Here is a 20,788-nt window from a genome sequence, read left to right on the forward strand (position 1 = left end):
GCATTTGACTCTGTAGAGTGGACATACCTATGTGAGGTGCTCAGGAAATTTGGGTTCGGGACTACCTTTATCAAATGGATTACAATCATATATAAAGAGCCTCGAGCCTCGGTAGTGGTTAATGGGATTTTGTCCCCCTCCTTTTTGCTTCATAGGGGTCCGAGACAGGGGTGCCCCATTGTCCCCCCTATTGTTCGCACTTGTCATAGAGCCCCTGGCTATAGGGATTCGAAGAGATATGGCCTTTCAGGGCATTCGGATCGGACCGCGAGAAGACCGCATAGGACTTTACGCTGACGATATGCTGCTGTTCCTGGCCAACCCGAATGCCTCATTACCTAGGGCTATGAGATTGATGGAGGTGTTTAGCAGTTTTTCGGGCCTGCATGTTAACTGGAGTAAGTCCTATCTCATGCCTCTCCATTCTAACAATTGTGGGTGGGGCTCACATTTTCAGGGTCTACAAGTGGTGCATAGTTTTAAATACCTGGGAGTTTGGATATCTAGGGATAGTTCACACTCATACGATATAAATGTGTACCCCCTACTTTCATATTTGAAAGATAAATTTGCAGTCTGGAAATCACTCCCCTTATCAGTGGCGGGTAGAATTAACCGAATTAAAATGGTAGTGCTACCTAAATTGCTATATGTCTTGGAACACGCGGCACAATGGTTCCTAAAAAGTTCTTTAATTTGGTCAACTCTATATTTACTCCATTTATCTGGGGAAAGAATAGACATAAGCTCAAAATAGACACTCTGCAGAGGCCCAAACAGAGGGCGGGAGCGGCCCTACCGGATGTGTTTTTGTACTATTTGGCAGGTCAACTTAGATATATTAGGCTGTGGATGTTCGATAATCCATTGCCCAATGCCGAACATCATCTAGCACATTTTCTCAGAGTACCTAACTTATGGCCCGTTTTAGAACCACATGATTTTAGCCCTAAGCATACGTTACCGTTGATTAAACTGGCGAAGCAGGTGTGGGCTCATGCAAAATCACTGTTGAAATTTAAAGATACGGTAGCGGAGTTGCCGCTGTGGTCCAACCATGGGTTATCTCACTTTTTGGGATTCCAGGATCATGCATTCTGGGAGGGTTTAGAGGTGACACAAATGAAACATTTGAGTACTGGAAATGGACACGCGTTATCAGCAAGGGAGATACAAGATACATTCCAGGTGCCAGAGAGGGATACATTTAGATGTGTACAGCTGCAACACGCTCTCAGGGCCCAATTCAGACACGCTCAGACTTTGATATCTTCCCTACCCCTTATAGGGGTGCTTCGAACACAAGGCCCGCGGGGCCTGATATCAGTAGTCTACACGTTCCTGCTATCTCAAAGGTTAGCACACGCGGGTTGTGCGGTGGAACTTAGATGGAAGGGGCTGATTCCGAACCTGACTGAGGAGGATTGGCTTGATGCAATGTCTTCACATCTTGCGGTTTCACCAGCGGCTAATAATAAAATGACGCAGCTATATATTTTCCATAGATGTTATATAACTCCTACCAGGTTATTGCATATGGGCAGATCTTCCTCGGCTAGTTGTAAAAGATGCCTGCATGGTCGGGCAGACTTTGACCATATGGTGTGGCACTGCCCGGTAATTGCTAAATTCTGGAGAGGGGTCACGGACTTTCTCTCATCAGTAACAGGTAAACGAGTCCCCTGTGAGCCGGGGCTATGTTTGTTGGGTCTGTTCCCACCGAACTCCTGGACACACTATGAAGGTATATTTTTAAGGGAGACCCTGTTCATGGCCAGGAAGGCTATTGCACTTCGTTGGATGGGAGATCTTCACCCAACGGTTCCACAATGGAAATCACTGCTCAACTCAGTAATACCTTACGCTAATCTAGTATACAAACATCGGGGATGTCCGTATAAATTTCTGGAAGTGTGGGGTAGTTGGTGCTCATCGCCTCTTGCATCGTTTAATGTAGGTAACCTCAGGCGCTCCCTAAACAGTCTGGGGGTTTAATTGAGTAAGCAGGGACGGGGTAGCGGGCCCTAACTGGGGGGGGGGGGGTTCGATAGGGGGTTGGACGAGATCAGTCCTGGATTGTACAACTATCTATAACAGAGTTGTATATATTTGCATTGCTTTTGTTCCTATAAATGTAATGGTTATACTCAGTAACATACCGGAAACGGATGTACCAAATCTTATTCTCACTGTGTAACGGAGATCAATGTTGTTGTTTGTATGGTTATGTTACATTGAAATAATGGGTTTCTTGCATGTCACCCAAAATGTTATGTTTATCATACCTTGTGCACTGTATTTTTTCAATAAAATGAGTTTAAAAAAAATAAATGATGTTTTATTAATATGTCAAGTGGGTTTCTGCCTGGACATTAGGATTAGATGATAGAAAACGTGGAAAAACAGTGGTTGGATATGACCGTATATTGGACAACTACTCCCATTATATATATATGGGGGTCAGTGTGTCTGATGGTCTATTAAGTAATTTACAAGGTTGCTGCCTGGGGCGATTCTTTGTCCATTGCTGTAGATTGAAAAGTGTTCAGGCGTATAAGTCAACCTACAATAACCACAGAGTTTAAATATCCTATGTTAGACCATGTAAATATGGCAAAAACATAGTAGATTTAAAAACTTAAGGTATACTAAAAACCACTGATGATGATTGTGTATGTTTATTTTCTAGGTCCGAGATAGGCATAACCCCATTAGCTTATATATCATAAAAAATGGATGCTGAGGTTGAACTAGCCTCTTGTGTCCTTAGCAGGGCAGGTGGGAGCTCTAAGGGGTCAGGGTAGAGTGAAATAGTTGGTTTCTTTTTGCCTGGTACTGTTATCCCCTATGATGTATGATCCACTGAAGGGATATTTACATCCCGATCTGTGTATGACGTTCTAGCCTCGCAGGTCTCTTAATAACCTTATGACGTATTAGGATACGTAGCATCACTGAATGTCAAGTGCGGAGTTCTATTGCGTACACGCATGCGCAGTTCCTCTTACATTGTAATCTGCTATTTATGGCAACGATTGACCCTGGCAATGCGCAATGATGAGCAGTAAATGCTGGGCATGCGCTATGATGAATAGTGGACGCTGTAGGTATTATATGGCAGGTTTCTCCTCTTTGCCTCTGTATTCCTTGGTGATCTTCACCAAATGTAAATTGCACAGGAAATGATGTCACTAGCCATGTGCTATATAAAGTGTGCACTAAATCATTGTAATTATGCTTGATAAAGACCCAATATGGGTTGAAACGTTGCAAGTTTTTCTATGCTTGGTGAATAAATAGCACACATTTTTTTGGAATCTCTGAGTGCTGCAGTTCCTGTCATCTTATTGTATAGCTGCAGGACACAAAGTCACCATCATAGGTAGGCAGCAGCTTGAGGTGGTGGTGTTTGCGCCACAGGTTAAGGTAACAGGTACAGCTGTAGATGACTAGGCATTTATACAAGAAGACTCATTTTGTAACAACTGAACAATTAAATTTTGGCACACACTGGCCATTTAACAGAAGGGTGAGTACGCATACTAGGACAGGCAGCACCGGCCTGGAGCCAGAAGACGCCGGGGACCAGTAAATGTTTGGCAACAGCGGCGATTATAGTAGGCACATATGGCAGGCTCAATGACATCTGAAAGGGTGAGTATAGCAATACTTGAGGTAGACCCATGAGGTTACTTATTATGACCTCTCTTGCTCACTATTTTCCATTCTAGTCTTGACCGGAGGAGGCAAAAAAGATAAGAAGATATCTGCTGGAGTTACTATGCTCCATCTTTTTAGAAGATCAATGCCTTCATCTAGGATATGAAATATGAAGTTCCATTATGGCTAATAATAAGTTTTATGGGGGAAACCCCATTTGTATTTAATATTTGTTTGCCATAAAGCCAAGGTGACAGTCATAGATTTTCGTCAGGCTTGCAGGGTGGTTTCAAATAAGTGATCTAATTTCTATGGCCATCATGCCCCAATGGTTGACCAACTAGCCGTGGCAAAAGCACATCACAGCTACATATCATTCTCATGAATCAGGAGACTGTGACAAAGCTTTCGGACCTCCCCTAAATACTATACATCGATGGCAGCCCTGACGCAAGAAAAATCCACCAACGACCAGCCTCATTAAACAAGAACATTGCTAAAACTCAAATGATACTAAAGGTTTAGCCTCAAACCCTCAACCGCCCCCATTCCTTACAGTCAAAATGGTTAATGCCATGGTTGGTAAGTATTGAATAGCTATACCGCTGTTGTTCTGTTTTGTTTACCACGCTATAAAATTTGTCTCTGTGATCGGCCAGCATAAAAATTATGCCGGCTCGGCGACAGAGGCATTACCGATACTCTTTGAACTTCTATCCTGTTCTTGCACTGTCACAACAGTTAAGCATTATTTTTATGACTGAAAATTTATTTTAATGCTCTATATAGAAAAACACCAAAACTATGACTGATGCTGCTCTCTTGTTGTTATATTGTAAGTCTAAACTTATTTAATAAAAAGACAATTGAAAATAAAACAACTGCAGGTGTGTCTCCAGCCTAAGGATATATTCACACACAGCAGATTTATTACTGAAATTCCTGCGTCTATTCCCTTTATCTGAATGGAGCTTGCTGAATCCATGTGCATGATGCAGAAACAGCCCCACTCTTATATATAGAACAATTTTCAGTTGCAAAAATTTCTGCTACAAATCTGCCGCATGTGAATCCACCCTAACAATTTCTAAATAGTTGTACCAAATCGAAAGAGCTTGAAACTAATTTTAGGTATTTAACCCCTTCAGGACCAAGCTAATTTTGGCCTTCAGGACCAGCCCCATTTTTCAAATCTGACGTGTCAATTTATGTAGAAATAACTCTGGAATGCTTTTACCTATCCAAGCGATTCTGAGATTGTTTTCTCGTTACATATTGTACTTTATGTCAGGGGTAAAATTTGGTCGATAAATTCATTGCTTATTTGTGAAAAAAACCAAAGTCTAGAGAAACTTTGCAAAATTTAGCATTTTTCTAAATTTAAATGTATTTACTTGTAAGACAGATAGTAATACCACACAAAATAGTTACTAATTAACATTTCCCATGTATCTACTTTGTTGCCATAATTTTTGGAACGTCCTTTTATTTTTCCAGGACATTACACTGCTTATAAGTATAGCAGCAATTTCTCACATTTTCAGGAAAATGTTAAAAGGCTATTTTTATAGGGTCCTGTTCAGTTCCGAAGTGGCTTTGAGAGGCCTATATTTTGGGATACCCCATAAATCACCCTACTTTAAAAACTGCACCCCTCAAAGTATTCAAAACAGCATTAAGAAAGTTTCTTAACCCTTTAGGCGTTTCACAGGAATTGAAGCAATTTGGAGGTGAAATTTACAATTTTTGCAGAAATTCGATTTTAATAATTTATTCTGTAATAGAGCAAATGTTAACAGAAAACGAAAACTCAGTATTTATTGCCCAGATTCTGCCGTTTTTAGAAATATCCCACACGTGGCCCTAGTGTGTTAATGGATTGCAACACAGGCCTCAGTAATGAAGGCCCACCTAGTGGATTTAGGGGCATACTTTTTATTAGAATATATTTTAGGCACCTTGTCAGCTTAAAAGGTTTTGTGGTGCTAATACTGTGGAAATCCCCCAAAAGTGACCCTATTTTGGAAACTACACCCCTCAAGGAATTCATCTAGAGGTGTAGTGAGTATTTTGACCCCACGTGTTCCATAGATTTTATTAGAATTGGGCAGTGAAAAGGAAACATTACATTTATTTCCAATAAGACGTAACTTTAGCTAAAAGATTTTCATTTTCTTAAAATATAAAGGAGAAAAAGCACCCCAACATTTGTAAAGCAACTTCTTCAGAGTAGGGAAATACCCAATATGTGGTCATAAACTGCTGTTTGGATACACAGCAGTGCTCAGAAGGGAAGGAGCGCCATTTGGCTGTTGGAGGGCAGATTGTGCTAGATTGGTTTCTTGGCACCATGTTGCTTTTGCTAAGATACCAGTACAGTAGAAACTCCCCAAAAGTGACTCCATTTGGCAAACTACACACCTTGAGCAATTCATCTAGGGGTGTAGTGAGCATTTTGACCCCACAGATTTTTCATAGATTTTATTAGAATTGGGCAGTGAAAATTAAAAACAATTTTTTTTCCAATAAGCCGTAGCTTTAGCTGAAACTTTTTCATTATCTTAACAAATAAAGGAGAAAAAGCCCCCTAACATTTGTAAAGCAACTTCTTCAGAGTAGGGAAATAAACAGAGTGTGGTCATAAACTGCTGTCTGGGCACACGGCAGGGCTCCGAAGGCAAGGAGAACCATTTGGCTTTTAGAACGCAGATTTTGCTAGATTGATTCCTGGGTGCCATGTTGCATTTGCAGAGCCTCTGAGGTACCAGTACAGTGAAAACCCCTGAAAGGTGACTCAATTTGGTAAACTACACACCTTGAGGAATTAATTTAGTGGTATAGTAAGCATTTTGGACCCACAGGTTTTTGCTTAATTTATTAGAACTGGGAGATGAAAATATTTAGTTTTTCCGATAAGATGTAGTTCTAGCTCAAAATTGTTCATTTTCACAAGGACTATAGGAAAAAAGCACCTCAAAGTTTGTAAAGCATTTTTCTCCCAAGTACAGCAATACCCCATATGTGATCGCAAACTGCTGTTTGGACAGACGGCAGAAGGGAAAGAGCGCCATTTGGCTGTTTGAGCACATATTTTGCTGAATTGATTTCTTGGCACCATGTCGCATTTTCAGAACTTCCTGAGGTACCAGTACAGTAGAAATTTCACAGATGTGACCCCATTTTTGAGACTTTACCCCTTAAGGAATTAAATTAGGGGTGTAGTGAGAATTTTGACCCCACACGTTTTATAGATTTTATTAGAATTGGGCCGTGAAAATTTACATTTACATTTTTTCCAATAATATGTAGTATTAGCTCAAAGTTTTATGTTTGTCAAGGAAAAGGCACCCCAAAATTAGTTACGCAAGTCTCTCACGAGTAAGGCCTCATGCACACATTAGTATTCTGGTCAGTACTTTGCTTCAGAATTTGGAAGTTAAAAACAGGAGTGGGCCCAAAACATGGAACAGATGCAAATCTTTCTATTATACGTTTTCTCAGTTGATGTTCCACTCCTGGATTTGGCTTCCAAATACTGAAGCAAAATACTGACCAGAATACTGACGTATGCATGAGCCCTAAGGCAATACACCATATGTGTTCGTAAACTGCAATTTGGACACACAGCAAGGCTCTAAAGGAAAGTAGCGCAATTTGGTTTTTGGAATAGAGATTTTACAAGATTCGTTTTCGGACACCATGTTGCATTGCGTTGAGATACCAGGACAGTGGAAACCCCAAAAAAATTATCCCATTTTGGAAACTACATCCCTCAAGGAATTCATCTAGAAGTGTAGTGAGCATTTTGACCCCACAAGTGTTTTGAAGAAATTAGTGAACAATAAATGATGCAGTTTGAAAATTGCCATTTTTCCACAGATATGCCATTTCAGTGCCCAATATGTTGTGCCCAGCTTGTGCCGCTGGAGACAGACACCCCATAAATTGTTAAGTAGGTTCTCCAGAGTACAGTAATACCCCATATGTGGTCATAAACGGCTGTTTTGGCTTTTGGAGCGCAGATTTTGCTTGGTAGTTTTGTTTGGGGTTTTACCGGTATTTCATCTTATAATGTGCGGGCATATGTAATCTGTGTAGAGTACATCAGGGTATATGTAAACTATGCAGTGAAAACCAGGGTATATTTAAGCTGTGCAGAGTACATCAGGGTATACGTAAGCTGGTCGGAGTACATCAGGGTATATGTAAGCTGGGCGGAGTGCATCAGGGCATAATAGATGATGTAATAATAGGCTGAATGAATAATGAAATTAATAATCCATGAATTGGTGTGGTACGCTTTGAAACAATACTTTATGCACAGGCCATGTTTTTTGGGGCAGGTGTCGCACCGATAAATGGTGTCCTTTCGTATACCCTTTTTTGGAACACATTGTGCACTTTTTTTTGGGTCCTTCCCTTGTTTGCAGTTTGGGGAACTTCACGGAGAAAGTGTTGCCCTGCTATAACAAGGCAGCCTCGCTTCCAGCGGAGATGATGTTTTAGGGCAGACGTGCTTGGGCCCTTCCCGGTTCCCAAATATCAGGGCCTAATTACCTCTTAAAACTGAATTTTCCCAACCTTACCTGCACATCGGGATAGCAATTCAGCGTTATACAATGCCATCTGTACAATGTGTACAGCTATGTGGTAAACCCGGGGTATTGTACAAAATATCTGCGCTCTATTGCCTAATCTTTGACTTTTTCACTAGCCCTAGAAGCAGCACAAAGCCCTCAAGTGTCCTCATCTCCGCTGCATCCTCGGGGTCCACCTGTGGGGTCTAGCAAATGATGATGTGGGATTTTAGTGAAAAACTACTAGACCTTAAAAATTTCCATCATTGTGTTCGGAGAGTCATAAAGTTTTATTTTTTCGTTGACAGAGTTGTGTGAGGGCTTGCTTTTTGTGGAACGAGCTGTAGTGGTTATGGTCACTCTGGAATCTGCTGCAGTGTGGATGAATGTATGAATACAGTAATAAGAAGCAAGGATCATGGTGGTAATTCAAGGCTCTCCTTTTCTTCCATGGATTTCACTCACAGTTGACCTCCAGTAAATATAACTATAGTTTGGCAGATCCAAGCTAACTCCACAAAAAAACTGAACACTCTTATTGGCTGTTTAATGTCTGAATAACCTGATGTATTAAAAAAAAAAAAAAAAATCTCGTATAGCATTTTCAATATTCCAAACAAGAGTATGGTTTCTTCTCTATGTGAGTCCTCAGATGAGTTTCAAAAATGTAATTTCCTTATAAAACGTATTCTTCATATAGAAAATCAAAATGTCTTTCTCCGTGTGTGGCTTATCAGATAATCCCAAAGTTTGCCTTTAGTAATCAAGCATTTCCCACATTCTGAGCATTAAAAGGTCTTCTCTCCTGTGTCCATAGTGGTGATCCTGTATGTAAATCATTATTATATATATTTCCACTATTCTTACAGAAATGTGTATATATATATATATACACATACATATACACACACTAGTAATAATATATAAATGATTATATATATAATATACATACATATTAAAAATGCTGATCTGCGTGATTAAAAAGAAAAAAAATATAAAAATAAAACCATACAGGTTTTGTTATAAGAGTTAGATTAAATGAATGATAGACTAAAAACCATCTCTAAAGGGGAGGGGGGGCATGTCTAAGAAGATTTGCTTTTACTGTAAAACCTTTCCCTCAATCGGAACATGAATACGGCTTCCTGTGTGACTTCTCATGTGTAACAAGACTTGATTTTTGTGTAAAACATTTCCCACATTCTGAACATGAATATGGTTTCTCTCCTGTGTGACTTCTCCAATGTCTAAGAAGATTTGCTTTTACTGTAAAACATTTCCCACATTCTGAACATGAATATGGTTTCTCTCCTGTGTGACTTCTCCAATGTCTAAGAAGATCTGATTTTACTGTAAAACATTTTCCACACTCTGAACATGAATATGGCTTCTCCCCTCTGTGAATTCTCTCATGTATAACAAGACTTGCTTTATGTGTAAAGCATTTCCCACATTCTGAACATGAATATGGCATATCTCCTGTGTGACATTTCTCATGTCTAACAAGACTTGATTTTCGTGCAAACCATTTCTCACATTCCAAACAGGAGTACGGCTTCTCCCCTGTGTGAATTCTTTGGTGCGTAAAATCACACGAACTTTTTGTAAAATGTTCACCACATTGAAACCTATTAACCTCTTTTAGACCTGCACTTGTGGTAACAATCTGTGATTTGTCAGAAGAAGGTTCCTCATGATTAGGGGAATTATATGATAGATCTGTACTGTGATGTCCTGGCTGTACAGTAATGGTGATAAGGTTTTCTCCTGAAGACTGCTGCATGATATCTTCATCTTCTGCTTTATAATTTATCGATAACATTAAGTTCCCCTCAGAGTTTTTTCTGGAATTTTCTATTAGGATTAAAAATAGATTGAATTAAATAAAAAATTTAAATCACAAACAACAAAAGTAGACAAATAACATTTCTATTAGGATGGTAACGAGGCTGGTAACAAACAGTTTTCGATGCTGTTTTTTTAAGCTAAAACCAGAAGTTGATCCAGCAGAAAGGAAGAGCATAAGCCATTACTTATGAATCCACCCCTGGCTTTGGCTCAAAAAACCAAACCTAGAACCGACACAAAAACTACATGTGTGATTTCAGCCTTACTAAAAATGTAAAAACATTTTAAAATATATCAAGTTCAGGATATTGGTATACACCCAGTCATCACTACTATAACATAAATGACTTGACTTGGTGAAGCTCAAATATTTGAGAAGCAGAACCATGTCTGAAAATCTGGCCTGTCCTCTGCCCACACATTTAGCCCTTCACTACCAATTGGGCATTACTATAATACAAAAACTTGAAGCGGATCTGTCAGATATTTATTCTGCGCTGTCTGAAGGCAGCATAAAGTAGTGAGACATGATGATTTCAGCGATCTGTAACTTAGTAATGTGCAGGAGATTGTACATGATAGCAATAAATGGCGTAAGCCCAATGATATGCACGCTCCCCCGCCCTCCAGCCTATGGGGAGAAATGTGTCAAATAGCGTGAATATCAATGGGCTCAAGCCCTGCATCGCGGGACATGCGTCACAAGTATTTTATGTAAAATCATGGCCACAGTCTACGTTTAACAAGATAATGCACCATGAGACAAAACACACATCTCAGGCTGAATTTGTGAACATGACAATAAGGTCTGTAGAGCATAATATCTGCACAGTCACCAGATTTCAATTTTATAGAACATCTTTAGGATTTAGTGGAGTAGACAGAGTGAGGTTATCAATCAGAATCTGTAATAAAGGTTTTCAGTACCTTTTTGTATCATTCCACTAAGAATTCAGGCTGTTCTAAGGGGAAAGTACTAAAAGGGTGAAACTAATATGAAGCGGCCTCTGAGTGCAAGTGGTCATCACTGAAACGTCTTTGTATGTACAATAATTAAATGTGCAATACGTGCTTCATAATAATCATGGATCTAGAAGTAAAAAAAAATAAAAACATCTTTATCGCCACTATAAAAGCTTCTTAAAAGACTCTTAAAAGGAAACCAACCATAAGACATGTTCCAAAACCGCTATTTAGTGTACAGTATAGCTGAGATCTGATTGCTTGCTATTGCAGCCCCAGGTTGTACTACCGGGAAAAAAGGAACGGCGTAGAGATGTTTTTTTTCCAGGATAACAGGATAACAGTAAGGCTGGGTCACACGACCTATTTTCAGACGTAAATGAGGCGTATTATGCCTCGTTTTACGTCTGAAAATAAGGCTACAATACGTCGGCAAACATCTGCCCATTCATTTGAATGGGTTTGACGACGTACTGTGCAGACAACCTGTAATTTACGCGTCGTCGTTTGACAGCTGTCAAACGACGACGCATAAAAATACAGCCTCGTCAAAAGAAGTGCAGGACACTTCTTTCAGATGTAATTTGAGCCGTTCTTCATCTAACTCAATGAAGCACAGCTCAAAATTTACTGTCAGAGAAGCCTCGCAAAATGCGGAGGAGGAGCAATTACGTCTGAAACGAGGCAGCTGTTTTCTCCAGAAAACAGTCTGTCATTTCAGACGTAAAAGCCTGCTACCGTGTGCACATACCCTTATACTTCAGTTTAAAACCAGGGAAAGGGGAGGAATGTGGATTTCCTAATTTGCCTAAAGGTTGTACTACGGAAATAGCCTGACTTGGAATTGTGACTTGTGTGCAGAGTTGTCATGGGGACCTTGTGTGTTTTCTAATAGTCCCTCAATTTTTGTCCTCCGCATCATATTAAATATAGAACTAAAAACGATCTTTCTTCTCAGCTGTTATTATTAGGGAATTAGTCATGGTAGAACCAAAAAAACATAATCAGCTTCGGGACCCGCACCTATATCGGGAACGAGGGTCTCCTAACCTCCGTTGGCAATGGCTGCCAATGGTGTACTATCCGTACACAGGCTAATGTACTGGCATATAGATATATGCTAGTACATTAAAGTTTAAAAATAAAGTAAAAACTTATAGTAATATTAAATTTAAAAAAAATACACATACACCTTTTTTACAAGAAACATTCAAATAAGTCTCAATACATAAAATATACACATTCGATATTGGCACGGCTGTAATAACCTGCACAACTGTTTTTGCGTCATTTATGATGCCTTCTTTAACTTATTGTGAGGCACGAGGCGTGATGAATTTAACCTCCATGTGCCTCACATTAATAATAATTAACCCCATCATGTACCTAACACATTAACCCATTATGACTGAGAAACATGATGGGGTTAATTACTAATAATGTGAGGCACATTCAAAATTCATCACACCTCATGCCTCACATCAGAAAATGGAAGTACTTTTTTTATTATTACTGTTGGAAAAGTATTGTTTTGGTATCTCAATACTACACACAGTATCGGTATCGAAGTCCAAATTATGGTATCGAGACATCCTTATTTACAATATGCACAAAACATCTGTCCGGATCCTATTTTAATCGTTGGACTATCCATAAAATTATGAAAAATATAAAGAAATGGGTGGGAAGTGTGTGTAGATCTTTACTACTGAACGCTAGTTCAGAAGCTGTACGTAGTTGTAAAAGGTAGTGTTTAATGAAGGTGGACTCCATGTAGCAGCCTTACATATCTGATCTAGGGATGATTAATGCCCGCGATTGCTGACCGCCATCATTCCCCTCTTACCAGCAGCAGCGACCACAGGCCTGTAAACCTCCGCCAGCGTCTCCTTTCCCAGGGACGCCGACGCGCTCTGCTCTCTGCCTCCCCTGGACTTTGCACGTAGGGCGCGAGCACTAGTGCATGTTCTTAAAAGGGCCAGCGCAGGCACTAGCAAGTGTCCCCAGCCTATCCCTGGACTATTTTAGGAACCCTGCCCATTAGCCCAGGGCCGCCATCAGGAATTTCTAGGCCCAATACAGCCAAGATGTCTGGGACCACCTCCATTACAGGGGGTGGGCAATGGCAAGTGTGGCACTCACGTTTGTGCGTTATACGCATTAACTTATTTTGGCACGGACATCAATTACAGTGAACGAAACCACGGAGCAGTCAGTGACCAGTTAATGCCCTGAATTTTGTTCTATTTAGCCAAAATGTATCCCATTGTATGGCATACAGTGGGATATGTCGCCCGGTGAATGGCCCTGGGGAAACTCCTGAAGTCACGGTCCATAAAAGGACAGTGACGTTAGAAGCTTTCCCAGAGCTGAAGCCTTGTACTAGCACTCTGCCCAGGGAATCCGGCGCTGTTCCGGATGTTCATATACGTAGGTGACGTCAGAAGTATTGCAAAGCCTGAATACACAGCCAGAGCGTTGGCAACGATGTGGCCAGGGATTCCGGTCCTGGAGAATCCCCTGACGTCACCTTACATATATGGGCAGCAACGTCAGGAACTTTGCCAGGGACAAAGTTCCATGGCATAGCGCTTGTGATGCTCTGTCTGGGGACTCCAGCATTAGGAAGCTCGTGACATCATTGTCCATATAATTAATTCAGGAGTGGTATACTTTTTTTGTGGAATCTCTCAGGGTGGAACAGCAAAGTCTACTATGCTTCCATCCTTCAAAAGAAAGGTATACTGACATAACCCATCCCAAGGTAGGCTAAAAGGACATAATGGAGCCCTATGAATTATCGTCTACATTATTTATCGTGTACGTTAGGGCAATAACACGATGTGAAGGGAGCCTTAAAGAGGCTCTGTCATCAGATTATAAGTGCCCTATCTCCTACATAATCTGATCGGCGCTGTAATGTGGATAGCAACAGTGTTTTTTTATTTTGAAAAACGATCAATTTTGAGCAAGTTATGAACAATTTTAGATTTATGCGAATTAGTTTGTTAGCCGCTTTAGGACACAGCCTGTTTTGGCCTTGTGGACAGAGATGATTTTTTCAAAACGGACATGTGTCACTTTATGTGGTAATAACTCCGGAATGCTTTCATCTATCCAAGCCATTCTGAGACTGTTTTCTCGTGACATATTGTACTGTATGTTAGTGAAAAAATTTGGTTGATAAATTCAATATTTATTTGTCAAAAACTTAAAATTTGCAAAAATTTGCATTTTTCTAAATTTAAATGTATTTGCTTGTAAAACAGATCGTAATACCACACAAAATAGTTACTAGTTTACATTTCCCATATGTCTACTTTATGTTTGCATCATTTTTTTTCACGTACTTTTATTTTTCTAGGACGTTATAAGGCTTAGAACTTTAGCAGCAGTTTCTCATATTTTCAAGAAAATTTCAATAGGCCATTTTTTCAGGGACCAGTTCAGTTCTGAAGTGTCTTTGAGGGCGTTCTATTTTAGAAAGTCCCCATAAATCACACTATTTTGAAAACTGCACCCCTCAAGGTATTCAAAACCACATACAGAAAGTATTTTAACACTTTAGGCGTTTCACAGGAATTAAGGCAAAGTAGAGGTGAAATTTACAAATGTCATTTTTTTTGCCGAAATTCATTTGTAATAAAAAAAACACAGAAGGTTTTACCAGAGAAACGCAACTCAATATTTATTGTCCAGATTCTGCAGATGTTAGAAATATCCCACATGTGGCCCTAATGTCCTAATGCACAGAAACACAGGCCTCAGAAGCAAAGGAGCACCTAGTGGATTTTGGGGCCTCCTTTTTTTAGGAATATACTTTAGGCACCATGTCAGGTTTGAAGAAATCTTGTGGTACCTAAACAGTCGAAACCCCCCAAAAGTAACCCCATTTTAGAAACTACACCCCTCAAGGCATTTTTCTAGGGGTATAGTTAGCATTTTGACCCCACAGTTTTTGTGCAGAATTTAGTGGAATTAGTCTGTGAAGATGAAAATCACCTATTTTTCTGTGGAAACATAGATTTTTTTTCATTTTTACAAGGAATAAAGGAGAAAAAGCACCCCAACATTTGTAAAACAATTTCTCCCAATTACAGCAATACCCCATATGTGGTCATAAACTGATGTTTGGACCCACAGCAGGGCTCAGGAGGGAAGGAGCGCCTTTTGGATTTTGGAGCGCAGATTTTGCTGGATTGGTTTTCATTGCCATGTCGGGTTTGCAACGCCCCGGAGGGACCAAAACAGTGGAAACCCCCAAAAAGTGACCCTATTTTGGAAACTACACCCCTCAAGGAATTTTTCTAGGGGTATAGTGAGCATTTTGACCTCACAGGATCTTTTTTAGAGCGAAGGTGACCAAAAAAAAGTGATTTTGGCGCTTTAAATTCTTTATTTCTTACAGCATTCACCGTGCGCAATAAATTATGTTTTACTTTATTCTGCCGGTCAGTACGATTACGCCGATACCATATGTGTATAGTTTTTTTAAGCGTTTGCACAATAAAATTACGTTTCTATAAAATTATTTATTTTCTGAGACACGCTATTCTGAGCCGTAACTTTTTTATTTTTTAGTCAAAAAAGCTGTGGGAGGTCTTGTTTTTTTGCGGGACGGCTTGTAGTTTTTATTGGTACAATTTTGGGATAAATACAAGTTTTTGATCACTTTTTATTCTATATCTTGGGAGGGGTGGTGACCAAAAAATAGCGATGCGGGCATAGTTTTCCGTTTATTTTGTTTGCGGCGTTCACCGTGCGGAAAAAAGAACATTATAGTTTCATAGTTTGGGTCGTTACGAACACGGTGATACCAAATGTGTAGTTTTATTTAACGTTTTCATTTTTTCCCTATAATAAATGACTTATTATAGGAAAATAAAAACTTTTATTTTTACACTTTTATAAAACATTTTTATTAACTTTTTTTTTTTTTTTTACACTTTTTTTTTTTGACCTGCAGCTTTAATCGCTGCTAGAATACATTACACTACCTAGGTAGTGTAACGTATTCCAACTGTCAGTGTGACATCACAGTCACTCTGACAGTTAGTCTACGAGGGCCAGTCAGAGGCTGATCATCATAGGCTTCCATACATGGCAGACCCGGAGGCCGTTGCCTGGCCTCCGGATGCCATCACAAGCATCAGCAGCCCCCACAATTGCATGGGGGCTGCTGATGTGCTACAAACCCCCTACATGCAGAGATCGCAATCGAGCCCCGCATGTAACGGGTTAATTGCTGAAATCAGCGGGACAGCTGATCTCCAAGTTCCCGATGCACACCTTGTCGCCGACAGTGTGCATCGGGAACGACACAGTGACTTCCTGTCACTCTGACAGGAAGCCTATCAGGACCAGCCGAAGCTTGGTCCTGATGGGCTTTCGTCCATGGCAGACACGGAAGCCATTGTTTGGCTTCCGGTTGCCATACTAACTATCCGCAAACCCAATCAGCGTAATACACTTCTCTCTATGTCCATTTGTATTCACAGCACAGCGTGATCTCGCGAGATCACGCTGTGCTGTCACATACACCAACATCCTGGCTGGAGGCAATGTCTATTCACTCTTAAAAACACTTCAGTAAAGTTAATGTGGGTGTATGTGACAGCACAGCGTGATCTTGCGGTGAATACAAATGGACATGAATGGAGAGAAGTGTATGACACTGATTGGTCAGCGTCATACACTCCTCTTTACAACGGCCACTTGGTCAAAAGTTTAAAAAAAATACCCAGTTGGGCATTAAGAAACTAATTTGAATAAATCTAAAATTGTTCATAATTTGCTCAAAACCTATTGTTTTGCAAAATAAAAACCACTGTTCTCTACATTACAGCACCGATCAGATTATGTAGGATAGGGCACTTATAATCTGGTGACAGAGCCTCTTTAAGAGAGGGTGAAGCAATTGCAAGGATTTAAGGAGCACTGATCGTTTATCCTCGGCTTTTCCGTGCAAAATAAGCAGCATGCTACTTATTGCTGTGGAGGATTTCTTTTCATGGTCCGAACAAATATACACACGTAGAAAATCTTTCAAAAGCATGTGAACTAGGTTGCGGAAACCTCATATGCAAGGGATGCAGATTGTCCTCAGAATCTGGTATCAAATCCAACACGTGTGAACGGGGCCTTATGGTGAGTTAAAGAGTATATGTCACTAGTTTAGTAATGCCCAATATCCTAGCTAATCTAATAGGCGCTGTCACACTGATCACGCTAGTGAAAATTGTGTCCCAAAAAGTTCATTATTTTAGAAGTTATGAGCTTTTTTCTAAATATGCAAATGTTTGTCAACAGCAGCGATTCCCCTGAGGTGGAGCTACCTCACAGCCTCTGACACTGTCCTATCAGAATGAAGCTGCTTCACATAGTTTGAGACTGAGGCTGGAGGGAAGGGGGATCACTTCAAATAGCCATATCTCGGGTTGTGGAACACCTAGAACTGGTGGCATATGAAAGATGAGATCCTAACCTTTCATATGACACCAGGATCGCAGTTCTAGCTGTGAAACAACTGGAGGTATCACCAATTGAAAACAGTCGGGAATGGAAGATGTATCCTATATGTTCACACTGTGTCGCTGGGCAGGGAGGGGGGAGAAGCCATAAGCGGATTGGACGGCGTCACAGAAAAAAAACTCCCCTCCCATTTGGCAAGTATAGCCAAGTTAGCATATTTAGAAAAATGCCCATAACTTTGCAAATAAAAGCTTTTGAAAAAATATAAAATAAAATCACACTGTAGTTATCAGCATTATAGCGCCTACTAGTGAGGAGATAGGGAATAATTAAAAACTAGTGACAGATCCTCTTTTAAAGGAACAGTGTCATCACAAATTATTTTTTTATATGTTAAAGATGTTAGTGCTTTATTAAAAACGTTTATATTTATTTGTGTGTTTGTGTTTTACTTTTTCTTATTTTTACACTTTTTCTTCCCTATGGGGGCTGCCATTTTTTGTTCCATTTCTGTATGTGTCGATTAACGACACATACAGACATGGAATACGGCAGCCACAGTCCCATAGGGACTGCGAACGGCTCCCGTCCCATTGACTTGTGTGTACGGCGTCTGTGTGGGAACTGCGCATGCGCCGCTCCCACACAGTCCAATTTGAAATTGGCGCCGTCCGGCGCCATTTTCCTGTGGACCGGAAGTCGCGGCCGGACAGTAATATTACTACTTCCGGTCGCGGCTTCCGGACTTGTGCACTTGGACCAGCGGCAGCAGACGGAGCGGAGGGGCCGGAGGGAGCCGCGGCGGCAGGAGCAGGTAAGAGATTTCAATGTATGTTCGCGTTTGTGTGTGTTTACTACTGTATGTAAACCTACTACACTGTGTGTTAGCTCAAAAAATGGCGACACACAGTGTAGGAGGTTACACCGTTCAAACCCCTCGTTTATCCCGGCACTAGCCAGGATAAAGGAGGGGGGGATGCTGAGAGCTCACTAGAGCGAGGGCTTTTTACCCAATTTTGCAATGCTGCAATTTTGGGAATAGCTCCATCTAGTGACCAGAAATGGGTAATACTATAAATTAGAATTAATTTATAATATTTCCTGACTTGTGAAAAAAATAAAAAAAATGTGAACAATGTTTAATCACCCACACACTAAATGTTTAATTTTTAAAAAAAAAACATGTTTTTCTGGCAACACATTCCCTTTAAACAAAAACTCTGTTAGGCCAAATGCACACGATGCGTATTACGTGCAGAATTGCCGCTTGTACTTTAGTGCGGCAAATCCGCAGCGTAATACAGTACCAGCAAAGTAAATGAGATCACAAGAAATCTCATTTACACGTTGCAGATTTTTTCTGCACATAAATTTACCTGTGGTTTAAAATCCACAGCATGTCAATTTATCTTGCGTTTCCGCTTGCGAATTGTATCTGACCAGTTTAAAAAAAAAGAAAAGAAAAAAGAAAAAATTTGCAGCATAAAACCTGCACCTATTTCTACATTAAAATGTAAAAACCGCACATAAAAATGCTTAAAAATAAACGCGAAATTAGGTGCAAATTTTACCTGCAAAATTTCCTGCGGTTTTGAAGCGGCTAGCCTTACGGATTTTTCAAGGGATTTGCAGTAAATTAACCCTTTGCCTTGTAAAGGGTGAAATATGCTACAATTCTGCAACATAATAGGCATGATGAGGATTTAAAAATCAGCGGCATGTCCTAAAATTCCATGCAGATTTGTTTCTGCTGCACGTGCATGGGGTTTTTGAAAACCCCATGCACATGAGCTAGTGCTTATTCATACGAACGTGTTAATCATCCGTTGACAGCATTTTTTTTTTATTTTTTTAACAGCCATCACACGGTTGCATGTATTTCTATGGGGCTATTCACACGGCTGTTTTAACGAACCGTGAGAAGGGCCCGTGAAAAAATAGGACATGTTGTACTTTTGTCAGTTTTCACGGATCCCTCAATAGACTCAAGTCTATGAGAGCTCCGTGAAAATGGGTCCCGCACGGGTGCAAATCGGTCGTGAAAAACGGATGTTACTTACGGACGATTTTGCACACGTTCGTCTAGAATATAAGGCTATATTCAATTTGTAGTGAATGTTCAGTGCGCAACCCGCACCAAAAATAGGAGACAAATCCACCACGCCTGAAGTGGCCTTATTCAGATGTCCGTGTTCAGTCTGATATACGAATTTCCTGGACAGACCATAGTTCAGGGAGCCAGGCTACTAGCATCCCTGCCTCCCTGTGGGAATACGGTCCCGAACTGAAAACATGATTACAGTAAAGGACAGTACTCCCGCGGGGAGGCAGGGACTCCTAGCATTATTGATAACTATGATGCTAGAAGCCCAGCTCCCTGGATTGTGGTAGGTCCGGGAAATACGGCCAGTACACTGTATATCACGGACCGAACACGGCTGTCTGAATAAGGCCTTAGTCTATTTACACAGAGCGGTCAAATCCCATTTTTTGCCACAATTTTTGAAAAATTGTGGCAAAAACGTGATTTGACCGCACGGTGAAAATATAGCATAACACTGTTTTTTCATATCTTACACCGTTTTTTATGTAATTTTCATAATCACAGCACAAATTACCCGGTTTTGCCACAATTTTTACATAACCGTGGCAAAACAGACATTTTTGCCGCGATTACGAAAATCACGGCAAAAAAACCCTAGGGAAACTAATTTTTTTTTAATTAACATACTGTATTTTATATACTGTATTCTTCAAGTGGGGTCAGGAAGAATGTGAAGGATGGAAAGGGGGGAATCACTCACCAGCCTGCAGAGTCCAGATGGCTGTGTAGAGAAGGATGAGTCTGATGGGCGGCTCTCTCCACAGGGAGCTTCTGCTTACATGCAGCATCTCCCCCTTCTGTAAGTCCTTTCACGGCACCAGCGTTAGTTACTTCAGAGTAAGGAACAGACCCTATTACATTGCATGGTCCGTTCCTTTCTTAAGGTGACCAACAATGGGGCCCTCATTCAAATGTTTAAAGTTGCTGAGAAGAAGGCCCTTATTTTTCATCATTGTGGCCGGGCCCCTGACGGCAGTGCCTGAGCAATGTTGTTTCTAACCTTGTGTTAGTCTGCAAAAGGTTCCATAGCCTGTTCATGTATCCAGTGTCCGTGATGTCTTGGGTATCCGTGTCAAGTCCAGTGTCGACTCCAGTATCCGTGTAACGGTGTCCATGTAAAGTCCAGTGTCGACTTCAGTATCAGTGTCAAGTCCTGTATCCATGA

The 20,788-nt window shown here is 40.5% G+C and overlaps 2 protein-coding genes across 2 annotated transcripts in view; one reads left to right on the forward strand and one right to left on the reverse strand.

The window, feature by feature from the left end:
• Nucleotides 1-20,788, forward strand: part of LOC142663708 (uncharacterized) — a 225,059-nt gene that overhangs the window by 92,167 nt on the left and 112,104 nt on the right. The window lies entirely within an intron of this gene.
• Nucleotides 8,504-20,788, reverse strand: part of LOC142666194 (uncharacterized) — a 42,063-nt gene continuing 29,778 nt past the window's right edge. Inside the window, exon 7 of the mRNA XM_075846205.1 lies at nucleotides 8,504-10,091. Coding sequence (XP_075702320.1) covers nucleotides 9,358-10,091 — 734 coding nt within the window. The 3' untranslated portion in view covers nucleotides 8,504-9,357. The remainder of the gene's footprint in view (nucleotides 10,092-20,788) is intronic.

The sequence above is a fragment of the Rhinoderma darwinii genome, chromosome 1 (genome assembly GCF_050947455.1).
Source record: "Rhinoderma darwinii isolate aRhiDar2 chromosome 1, aRhiDar2.hap1, whole genome shotgun sequence".
Classification (NCBI taxonomy): domain Eukaryota; kingdom Metazoa; phylum Chordata; class Amphibia; order Anura; family Rhinodermatidae; genus Rhinoderma; species Rhinoderma darwinii.